Raw genomic sequence first — 12,267 nt, 5'->3', positions numbered from 1 at the left:
ACAGTGCAGTCCTAAACAGAGTTACACTCTCCTACATCCTTTAAAGACAATAGTCCTAGAAGAATGTAACCCTGGTTAGGATTGAACTGTAGCTGTATATACCATCAAAAGTCAGTTCAGTGATCTGTATGATGTAATATGAACCTCAGCAGTTCACCCCCTGGAACCTCTTTCTGATGTGAAAAGAATAGTAAAATTCCTCTGACCATATGCAGAGGGCCATTTCCTCATTACTATCTACATCTGACCCTTAGGATGCAATGGGTTGGATCCAACCAACTTTTCTGATGGTGAAAAACAGAGAAGAGGGGTCCCTGTTGACTGCAAAAAACAGCTGTGTTAGTGATGGTGGGAACTTCATGGACAAAAGCTATGTGGAAAGGGGGCAGCAGTAAGTAGAACTGGATTAGACTGGGATAAAAAGCTAACTGGATCCAACCCAATGCTTATTTCATTTAGAAACTGTTGGGTTTAGGATAAGTTTACATGTCCAGCAGAATGTGAAATTGAGTCTTTGGGCCACAAAGAAGGAGATCTACCACTTCAGACTGCAAATGTATATGAGACCCCTTTTAATGTCTTCCCACGGCAGGGGGAGACTTTCTGCAAGAAGAAAGCTCCTCCCAGGTCAGGGACAAAGGTTTTAGCCCTGCCCTGTTAGTTCTTTACGTACATGGAAATGTAGGAGAGCATTTCAAAAAAAGTGATCCCTGACCTGAAGTCTTCAATGGGTTAATCCATTTGTCCATCTCAGAAGGACGCCAAATTCCTCTGCACATGTAAATCCTGCCTTACCTTGGAGAAACTGGGGCACAAGACACATACACACCGATCAAAACTATAGACTGATATGATCTAAGGGCATGTAAAAAAATCCATAAATACCAGTGCCTGGAATGGCAATTGCCAGGGAACTTGATATATGTCCCCTCGCATACATGCCATGGAAGACAAGCAGGATATAAATCTACCTCTGTACATATGCATGTAAGTTAATGCATACACACATATGATGGAACTGTTCACATATTTAAATTGGACAGCTGATGTAGGGGATGCTTATGACATATACTTGGGCTTACATCATTCAGCAACACTTTAGGTAAGTTGTGATTGTTGTTATTTGCATGTATGTCCAGTGCCATGCATCAAGTGGTTAAGTTGTGATTGTTGTTATTTGCATGTATTAAGTGGGGATTTTTTAATGTGTGAAACACGATCATGGATTAAGCTCTGCTCCCATAAAATTATGGATTATCAAGTGACACACATGCATGTCTGGATCACTTCCAGGGCACTGTTATTTCTAATAATGCTTCTAACAGAAGACCTACTTTTATTTTCACTGCAGGCTGTGATTCTCAGGGTGTTTGCTTGGGAGTCCTGTTACCTGGTTTACTTCCAGGTGGGCAGACATGGAATTGCAGCCTGTAACCGGATCCACAGGTCTGGAATAATTCTGTTTATCATGGGCATCTTGAACTAGGCAAAGTGGTTTCAGACTACTCAGTATCTGCCTGAGTATCCTATATATCACTATAAAGACCAACAAAATTTGTAGCAGGATATGAGGTTTCATGAGTCACTGCTTACTTCTTTAGATACAGCCCTGTATCTGAAGAAGTGAGCAGTGACTCACAAAAGCTCATATCCTGCCACAAATTGTGTTAGTCCTTGTGGTGCTACTTGCTCTTTCGACTGCTACAGACCAACTAACGTGGCTACCCATCTTGATCAGTATCTCCTCCTGTCTCTTAAACATATTTCTTCTCTACTCTCTCCCACGGTGTATAGCGATACATACCAAGTTTACACAGGAATAAAAAGAAGTTAGGAATTTTCCACAGAGGGGCAAGTAAGTCCAGTCCAGTCCAGTCAACCTTCATTGGCATAAAAAGTAAGTCAAAATGCAAGCTAGGCTGCAATCTGAAGGGCATTTTCCTGAATGTAAGCACCATTGAAGAACATGGGACTTACTTCAGAAGAGATCTGCTAGGATGGCTCTCAATATCCAGCTTCCCCCCCCCAAAACAAACAGGCCCCAAATTATGATTCAACAGTATTCATTAACTGCAATCTTATATTCAGACAGTAATCTGGTTCTGTGTATTATATGCATATTTAATTGCAATGATATTTTTAAAGTATGTCCAAATGGCCCAGTATAGGTACTTGCCTTTCTCTACAGTGGCTGATGCAGAATCACTTTTGCTAGGAAATTGGTTGCAGTGATGGTCTGTCACAAGGCAACAAACCCTTTTGACTCCAAAAGGAACTTATTCCCCAAATGAAAGCTGAATCCTCTGCACTGAAAACTCATGAGTTTTACAAGTGCTGCAGATTCTAGCATAAATGTGCTAAGGGTATCCAAAATCAGCTTTAGTCCCATATAGAGGCTGATCCTAAGGATCACAGGAGTTACTTCTGAGGAGGCCTGTTTAGGAATGTTTCCATAACCTTCTATGTTGTGTGATTCTGCCATTCTGATAAGGACAACTCTAACAATGCTTCCCTTGGAGTAAATTGTCCCTGAATAGACTTGAGTATGCCTGCTTTATAGGCGCCAAACATGTCCATCTTATAAATGTAAGGACAGACATGCTTGATATAAAGCCCCTTTGCCTGGTACAACAGGTGGACATGATGCAACAAATTAGCTGGTTTCTGCCTACTAGTGAACACCCATATGCATCTGCACGTAAGTAGAGTGTAGCACAATTCTGAGAGAAAAAAACATTTGGTCAAGAAACAGATGAAATAAGCAAGGGATTTTCGTGCATGGTGAGGCAGTTAGGTCTGGACTGGTTTAAGACGCTGTCCCAAAGCTATGAATAGGGCTGCTATATATGCCTGGAGAAAATGTGTCCTGTCCCTTTAATTGAGGCTTAATAGAGTATTCCTGACCTCTGTGTCACCAAAAGGTTCAGCTACCCACTCCCACACATCAAACTTCTATTAAAGGGACACATCCTTTTTCTTCTCCAGTCCTGTCAGCAACCTTAGTTATCAATGAGGTCCTCCTGTCTGCATATGCAGTAGAATGAGGTATGAATGAGGTGGTTCAAAGGACTGTGCCACCTTTAGGGTTGCTAGGTGGCCTGGAGAAAAAGGTCCTGTCACCTTAATAGAGGCCTCTTGTTAAGATACATGCCAGTGAAGCTTTTTAAGACATGGAGGTAAATAACTTTAACTGGTACACCACATGCCATTGAGCCTGTATTTAGCAACCCTAACGAGTACATTTTTATCCCAGCTCTTTGCCCAAGTAGCTGAGGATTTCCCCCTCCTTCATTTTACCTTCAAAGCAAGTGTGTGGTGTAGGTTAGGTTGAGAGTGAGTGACCGGCCCTAAGTTCTAGCCAGAGAAGAAATTTGAACCTGGGACTTCCAGATACTAGCCCAGCATTCTAACTACTGTACTAAGCTGGCTCTCAGCATTCAGACTACAACAATGGAAGTCACATCTCTGAATTCTCTGCTACATTAAAAAGAAAACCCAATCCTCCCTGCAAGTAGAAAACTAGCAACCAAGTTAGTAGGTTGAACCAGAGTTCTAGCCAGAGAAGAAATTTGAACCTGAGACTCCCAGGTACTAGTCCAACATTCTAACCACTGCACTATGCTGGCTTTTGAAATTCAGACTATGGCTGGGGAAGTCACATATTTGAATGCTCTACTACATTAAAAACAAACAAACCAATCCTCCCTGCAAGTGGAAAACTAGCAACCAAGTGAGTAGGTTGAACCAGAAACTTTTTCTAGTGTGTGTGTTTTTTAATTATTATTAATTTCCAGGGAGTAAAAAAAAACAACAACCCAGAGTGACATGTTACAAAACTTCATTTTCCCACCAGCAAGCTGAGGAGACACAGCTCTTTCTATTGCCTGGAGATTCTTCTTCCTCATTCTGCTGGATGTCTATAGCCAGGTGTGAGTTCACCAGCTGGCAACTCTGCAAGCTAATTTTATCTCATGGCAAAAATGAGTGCTTTAAACCTTGGCCCAATAATCAATGCCCTTGGGGGCAAAGCTGGTATGGAGGTCCCTCGCCCCGCTTTAGTCTAGTATAAAGTACTGGCTTTAAAATTCAGCCATAGTTTGATTTATCACCCCCAAATTTGTAGTGTCCTTTAAAAGAATGAAGGCCCAACAGGTTTTCTGAGACCTGGACCAAAAAGAGGGGAGACACAAAAGAACTCCTTGTGTCCCTTTATTTCCCTCTTCCTCCCTTGCACACTTCCTAAACACATGTCCTAGACCAGACGTTCCCAAACTTATTTGGTCTACCGCCCCCTTTTCAGAAGGGGGGGGGAGTACTCAGTGCCCCCCTGGAAATCTGCCTTCAAAAAGTGGACAAAAAGAAGCAGTGACAAATTTGCACTCAAGGCTCCTACTGCCCACCTGGATCGTTCCAGCACCCCTTAGGGAGTGGTATTGCCCACTTTGGGAACCAGTGTACTAGACTCTTCCTGTCGCTCACAGAGCTGACTGGTACCTTTCCCCTCCATCTGTCATCAACTATCCACCTATCCTTTCAGAGCCTCCTCAAATCCCACCTTCTTTAGAAGAGAATTTTCCTTCCTGAGCCATCACTTACCCTCAGTGTCCCTTTCTGGCTCCTCCCCTATGGCCCTTACTTGGTGTCAATGCTCCTCATGTGCCAGTTAGCCAGTATGGGGAGCTCTTTAGGCAGGGAGCCTGCAATTTCTGATTGCTGGTTGTTATAAATATAGCCCTGTCCAGGGATCTCCCACAGAGTCCCCACAGAAATGGAGCCACCCTGCCAATGGATCTTCCATAGGAGACCTTGTGGGTGGATAGTTCCGAGGAGCAGTTCTTTCCAGACCCTTCCCATTTCCTCCAAGCAAGCAAGAAGGTCTGAACACCTGACTCCTCCTGTGCTCCGTCTAGCCAAGTTGGGGGTGTGGGGTGGGTGGGAGATGTATTTATCTGGCGTGAGTATTCCAAAAGCAGATACCTGTACTGGGGGAGCTGTTTTTCTGCTTGGAGTTTTGCCTCGACTCTTTCATCCAAGGGAAAATCTGCTTGGTGAGAGCCGCGTTACTAGAGGCCAGGCCGGATTTGTTGGGGGCGCTTTTCACCCCGCCGGGCTGGCTCGGGTTATTGCCGTGCCCCCCGGTGCCGCCGCTGGTGCCGGTGGTGCTGGTGATGGGATTGGGGGGCGGCGAGACGGGCGGGGCCGGGTGGTGCTCCGGGGCCAGGCTGGGGCGCAGGCAGCTCCCGTTCAGGTCTTTCGTTTTGGCCAGGGGGGCGGCGTTGCCGAGGGCCTGGAGGGTGCAGGCCGGCCTCTGGTAGTCGCTCTCCACGTGGGCCGCGGCCGGCTGGAACGGCTGCGGGGGACCCTCGTAGCCGAAGCCGTTGGCGCCTTGGTAGGAGTAACCCCCGAAGAGCGTGGAGGTGTCGTAATAGGTGGCCTTCTGCATGGCTGGGACTCCCCGGACGGCTGGCTGGCGGCTACACGGCTCTTGGTGGCCCCTTCATGGACGGACATTGGCACCCCCGCGGTCACGTGGCGAGAGGGCCTTCCCCGGTGTCTTGGGGAGGCTGACCTGAAAGGTTAGAGAAAGGCACGCAGAATAATACGCATCGGCCTATGAATCCATCTTGGCCTCTGAAAAGCCTCCTGACATGAATAGCTGCGCTCCGGAGGAGGGGGGGGGGGGGATGAGAAACCAGATCCCAGCTGTCGCCCAGACCAGATTTCTTGCCTGGTGCTTTGGGGCGCGCCTTTGCGCTCTCTCTCCCTCTCTCTCCCCCGGAGGAGCCTCGTCCAACGCTTTCAATTTTTGGTTTACAAAAAGGAAGGCAGTAAAGACGAAGGCCCTGCCCTCGGTTCGTCAACAAGATCAATCCCTCCATAGCCTCGCCCTTGTTATTCCTCCAAACCCCACCACCACCACCAATATCGTTCTGATAGAGTTATAATCGATATATATGGACAAGTCCAGAGAAATATAGATCCCGTAGGAGCCTAGGTGCCGTTCGCGTTAGCCCTGCAGGGTTTGTCTGCCTAGGGAGCGTCCAGTTCCAGACCTCCCCGCGTACTTAAACGCCGGCTCGCCTGCGAGAACAAGGACAACCCTATTTCCCCACGCCCCTAAGAAAGGTAGGGAGGCTTGGCTATACAATTTAATATCAGTCCCATCGCCGTTCATTAAAAGAGCCGGGGGGGGGCCATTTAGGTTAGAACCCAGGTGGAAGGGACCCTGCCTCTGAAACCCGCGGGGCTGGAGTTCCTCCTAAACAAAACGCAAACGTGGGTAGACGCATGCCAGGTAAACCATCCTTTTGCAGAACTGAAACACTGTATTTTTTGTTTTTGGAGGGAGAGAGGTCGAATTCTCTAACAAGTTCTCCTGACTGGAACTCCTCGTCGCCAAACTAGACACGCGTCCTCTGGTCACCATGTTTTCGTTTGTCCTCCTAGGTTGGCCTGAGAGGGGGACTCACCGAGAAACAAAACAAAGTGATGGGGGGGGGGGCGCGTAACTGGATATTTAACATCCGCTGAATCTTAAAATGAATCCGGATGTAGTCCTTGACCTCAGGTTTCAAACGGATACCTGCCCCCCTCCCCTTCCAAATCGAATCCAAGGTCTTAAATGTTGCCTACAGCGCACGGTCGGGGTCCCTCCCGTGCGTGCTTACTCGGAAGTAGGTCGTACGGAATACAGCGGGACTTGCTCCCGAGTAAATCTGCAGACTTTATGTTTGTTGTTTCCAGAAAAGGGGGGGGGGGGGGAGAAGGAGGAGAGTAATGGCTGGAAACACTGCCCGGTTTGGAGGCCTGCACTGAATTCTTTGATGTCCCCTTTGAGTCCCGTTCGTTCTTATTTCTGCAATTTTCGGCGGCAGTTTGGGAATAGACCTTGGCTCAGTCGCCACTCGAGGTGTGAATCTGATGTGTCGCATAAAACACAAGCCCTTTCTCTTCTCATCTGTTTTCAAACACACAGAGAGAGTTCTGTCACCTGACCAGTTGGTCCCCTTGATTTTTTCCCTATTCTTTTCCTGGGGGGGGGGGGCGCGGGCAGATCACAGATCCAAAGAAGACCCTTCGTTCCTTTCTAGCAGAACGTGAAGATCCTCCATATTGGAAGGACAGAATAAGATTAGAACGATCTAATGGATGAGATAATTAATCGGCTGACATAAAAAAATAAATCAGTATATCCATATACGTTGTTGTGGGCGCTTACAGATGCGGACGTCTACATTGTCTCCATCTATAAGGCCTGTACAGAAGGAGTCGTGTTTCTCTATGCGTAGCTACCCTTTCTGGATTTAGCTTCAAAATGCCACTTTCAAGTGAACTAAATTGTAACACAGCGTTGCAACATAACATTAGTTTGATCCGAACGTTTGGGATGGACTGCACGCTCTCCTTCCTGCCGCCTATGTATCTGCGACGTTCAAAAGCCAAAATATATCCCAGGTCTGGTACCCACCCACTTGCCCCTCCCCCTCCTCAATTTATGCCACTATAAATTGAGAAATTTATATAACCAGTCTAAAATACCATCTTGTGATCCTCCAGCATCTTGCGGATTAGAGACTATATTTCTTGGGGGGAGGCAAGCTGTTAACATTTTCCCCCCCTGTGTTACAGGAAAGAATTATAATGTAGCTGTTTTTTCTTCAGCTCTGGAGAATATTTCTTAGTAGACATAAACAATCGAGTGATCTCATCACTATGAATTGATATTTAAAGAGAGAGAGAGAGAAATAACTATTCGTTTGATTACAAAAAGACTGGACTCCGTGAAATGGACTAAGGAGTTCAGCCGTAATCGAGATTCTACTCGGCCTAGCCGGTTTGTTTTGGATTTTTCCCTGGGACTTTTTTTAGAAGGCCTTAGGGTATATTATTATTATTGCTATTGCTATTATTGCAAAAAATTAAACAGTACAGTAAAATAATCCCTTGCTTATCCCTCTCAAAAAGGGAAACTCAAAGTGTTCTGTGCCTTCAGTAGCCAAGATTTTAGTCCCCCTTTTGTATCTCATCTTTCAACACGTCCCAAATGTCGGTCATTTATCTTAGTCGAAGACGGGTGGAATCGTAAATGATTTACTCCAAGGAATTGTTAAAAAAAAAAAAGAACCCAACCGAAATCTCAATAGGAATAATAAATAGGAAATTAGGGGGGCATTTGCGATTAGTTCCTGGAATCCAGGCCCCAGAAGTTCCTTCTCGCCCATTTGCAAGTTTCCTTTAAGTCCAGTGGAAAAATAATAATAATAATAAATCGTCTCCCTTCTTGGGAACTTCCTACAGGAAAGTCAATGAGAACAAAAAATGAAGCAAAGAGTCAAGAAGAAGACGGTGAAACAGCCTGGGACAAGATCGAACTAGAGGGTGGAAGGAAAGGAAAATTCTTTCCCTTTCACCTCCATGTTGGAAAAAGAATTCTAAAATTCACAATCAGTTCTCCTGGTATGGGGGAAAAATCCGAGATCCTGTTCCCTGAAGGCATGTTCTCCCAGAGATGATGATAATAATAGTAATAATAATAGCAATAATAATAATATTTGTCTTGAGGAGAAGGATTCAAAAACATATCCCAATCGAAAGGAAATTGTTGCAACATTGAAAGCATTTTCCTTAAAATAAAAGCCAGAAAGAAAGAAAGAAAGAAAGAAAGAAAGAAAGAAAGAAAGAAAGAAAGAAAGAAAGAAAGGATTTAGGTGGAAAATGGAAAGGGGAGGAAAATAGAGGGGTACCAATAGCTAAAAAGAGAGAAAAGGGGGTAGAAGAATGGGGAGGGAAGGAAAGGAGGGGGAAGGGGAGAGGGGGAGAGAGGGAGAGAGAGAGAGAGAGTCGCTGCGTGGAAGGAAGCTTAAAGCTTGTGAACTCTTCATGAACCGCGATGCGAGTCATACAGCTATAAATCATGGAGACACGGTCTCCGCCATTCACAAACTGATAGCCTATTTCGGTCCACCTTACCTTAGCCTCTGACGAGAGCAGCGCGGCGAGCAGACATAATATATTTTCGCAGCCAGCAAGCAACGCAATCAATAAGCGAGGAGAGCTCCCCCCATTCCTCTCGGATTTTTTTTAGGGGGGAAAAAAACGTTCAAGGAATATCTAGAGAGAGAAATCCGGTCATAACGCCAAAAGGAGGGGGGGACATCTCTATGGGAGCTTACGGCGAGGGATGCTCAGGTCCTCCCTCTCTCTCTCTCTCTCTCTCCCTCCTTCTCTCCCTCCGTTTGGGGAGGAGTGGGGGGAAGGTGAGAAGAGGTAGAAATCGCAAGATGCTAGACAGCCTTCCAGAGATGTATAGGGAGGGAATCCTTTTGATTCTGGCTGCCCTAGAGTCTTCGTACGCCCTGTGCGCGGTTAACAATGGCCCCTGGCTTTACAGCAGAAGGCGAGAGAGAGAGAGGGAGAGGGGGAGAGAGAGAGAGAGAGTGTGAGTGTGCGAGAGAGAGACAGACATACAGACAGACAGGGTATAGAGGAGGGGAAAACGGCAAGAACGGCTCGCGTGAAATCTTCAGCTAGGCAATGCTTTGGACGGAGGTTTCAGTGGAAAATAAATAAAGCAGTACCGGGGATTCCGGGGGGGGGGAGCCAGAGGAGGCTTAGAAGAAAGACATTTAGAGATTTGATTTCTGGGGGGAGGGGGACAGGGGGGGTTGCTTTGGAGGGCTTGGCCCAAGGTTGCTTCCTAACGGCGTCAGGGAGTGGAAAGGAAATATGCAAATCCAGACGTGGAGGGCAGAGGCCTAGCGGGCCAAGCCACAAGCCAGCCTGATTCACGGACTTGGCAATTAGGTGTCCAGCAATGCTCCCTCTAAGCTGTGGAGTCTTGTGAGCAAAAATTCTACTTCGTGCGCTACTGGCATTAAAGTTGTGAGCGAGCCATTTGGCTACTGCATAAATCAGTTTGCTCCGGAGCCCTCCTTCCTGAGCTAAGACAAAAATCTGTGAGCCGGAGGCTAAAAAAACTGTGAGCTGGCTCACACTAACTCAGCTTAGAGGGAACACTGGTGTCCAGTTATGCTACTACCTCTTCAGAAGAGATACGCCCCCCCACTCTCCTTCTCCCTTCCACCGCCCCCCCGCCCCAGTGACTTTCTCCAGTAAAACTGCAGAGGACATCTTTGGCTCTCCCACTGCCCACCCACGTCCGAGCTGGTGGCATCACCCCAAATACGACACAATCGTGGCAGGCATATTTCGATGTGTCTCTGGGTCGGGTGCGGGGAGACGGCCACACAGGGAAGGAACTTCTTTTTTAAAAGTGGTGGTGATAAAAAAAAAAAAACGGTTTAAAAAAAACCAAATTGTGAATTTTTAAAGAAGAAAGTTATCCAAGTTTTAGGATGTGTCTATTAAACTTGGCTAGCTTGTTCTGCACATGCTGGTAGAGGGAGGGAGGGAGGAAAAGTTATATTCAAATTAAGAAAGAAAGTTATATTCAAATTATTGGTACTAATATTAAAAAAACCATCCATCGTTGGATGGGTGGATGGATGGATGGGAGGTGGAGGGAGGGATGGATGGAAGGATGGATGGGAGGTGGAGGGATGGGGGGGAAAGGATGGAGGAATAGATAGAGATGACGTCTCTTCAAGTCACTCAAGATTTATGACCCCCGTCCCTACGCGCCTACCACTTGGGCTGCAAAGCCAAAAGCCTCCCCCATCTGCGGCTGCTGACACCAAAAGATCTACCGAGAGTGGGAGGAAGAAGTTGAGGTGTCTGCACATTTTTGGGTGCGTGAGAGAGAGAGACAGAGAGAGAGTATTGTACTTTCCTCTTTTTACGCCCAGTCTTAACTGCTGAATCGAGGGGAACAGGCATTCACGAAGGAGGGAAGTAACTCTGGAGTTGCCTCATTTCTCCCTGAGGAGGCCTTGTGACATCCTAGAAGACCATCTTTTGCTCTATCCCATCTTTGGAAAGGCTTGTGAACTGGTGGAAACTTTCTGAAGTTCCTTTTACTGGAGCCAGCTCAGCACCTCATAGCAACAAATGGCTTCACCTGGACAACATCGCCTTGTTTTCATGGTCACCTTTGCTCTTAGAGAGTTTCCAGAGGAAAACTCGGATCTTTAAGCAGTGCTTTTCTGTTTTGGAAGACCTTCCTGAGATTTGGACGCCAGAGCGAAAGGTAACCTGGAATCCCAGAAGAACTTCAGTCGCAAAAACACTCCGCGTGGAAATCTGTGTTTGGACTTCAGTTTCTCTTGGGCTATTTTTAGGACCACTAGCGGATGGTAAACTTTCTTAGACAAACGCTGCAGTGCACTTGGTTCTTCGGGGAGTTAACGAGGTTGGAGAACAGTTTATATTGTTTGTATAAAATACTTTTGTATAGTCTTAAAGGTCTCTTTATTGCTCTCTGTATTGCGAATTTTCAGTTCTTTTTACAAGTCGGAGGCACAGAAAACTAAAAAAAAAAAAAACCCAACCCAAAGCAAACCCCAAGGCACCCCCTCCAAATGAAAGGAAATGCCGAACTTGCTGTTCAGACACTCACCAAATAAATCCTCAGAGTCTTTGTTTCTTACATATACAAAGGGGGAGGGGAGTTATTGGAAGCAACCCCAAATAGATCGTGAATATTTTCTTGACTCACCAGTTCTCAGACGGCTGATCCGAGCGATATAAGGGAGTAGTACAGTTTGAGAAAGCAAACGATCTGGGTTTTATACATATAAAAGAGAGAGAGGAAGAGAGAGAAGCAGAAATTGGGTATGACAAAAGTTTGGAACTTGAAAAACACAGAGACATGGAGGGCGGAAGACACTTTGTGGAATCCAAGCCGTCCTACAGAAGATTCTCACCCCCCCCCCCAAAAAAAGCTGGAAAATCTCCAACTGCCCCCTAGTCTCCCTTGCTCCCCTCCAAAGTTGCCGACTAACGTTTACATATTTGCTTCGAGGGCCCGCTGACGTTAAAGATGATGCATGGCTACAGACGGGCCGTATTTTTACTGGACGCAAACATGTATTTATGAGCCACTTCCTTCGAACTGCTTCCGCGCCCGCCGGACGGCGAGAGGCGTGCCTTTGGGGAACGGCAGCGCTTTAGCAAACTGCTAGGCTTTCCTCAGTTCTCAGGATACATTTTTTTGGGGGGGGGGTTGGGAGGAGGGAGGAAGACGGATTTATTTCCCTGTTTGGCCAACGTATGCTTGTATTCCAATTAGAAGAGAAATAATAACCTAACCAGGGAGGTAATTCTAGATGCATCCGTTCCTGCTTGCTTATATGCTTGAACACTTCCAGG

General features: G+C 46.4%; 1 protein-coding gene across 2 annotated transcripts in view; it reads right to left on the bottom strand.

The window, feature by feature from the left end:
• HOXB3 (homeobox B3) overlaps window positions 1–5,443 on the bottom strand; it is a 6,736-nt gene extending 1,293 nt beyond the window's left edge. The window contains exons 1-2 of one of the 2 annotated variants that reach the window (XM_015414620.1): window positions 4,978–5,443; window positions 158–160 (exon numbers count right to left, since the gene is read on the bottom strand). In XM_015414620.1, coding sequence (XP_015270106.1) covers window positions 158–160; window positions 4,978–5,443 — 469 coding nt within the window. The remainder of the gene's footprint in view (window positions 1–157; window positions 161–4,977) is intronic. The other variant, XM_015414619.1, reaches the window with a different exon arrangement.
• Window positions 5,444–12,267: the final 6,824 nt, after the last annotated feature.

Source organism: Gekko japonicus, unplaced genomic scaffold, assembly GCF_001447785.1.
Source record: "Gekko japonicus isolate JY-2015 unplaced genomic scaffold, Gekko_japonicus_V1.1 scaffold798, whole genome shotgun sequence".
Lineage (NCBI taxonomy): Eukaryota > Metazoa > Chordata > Lepidosauria > Squamata > Gekkonidae > Gekko > Gekko japonicus.
The sequence above is the reverse complement of the archived record's forward strand: the minus strand, read 5'-3'. Positions and strand labels throughout refer to the sequence as shown.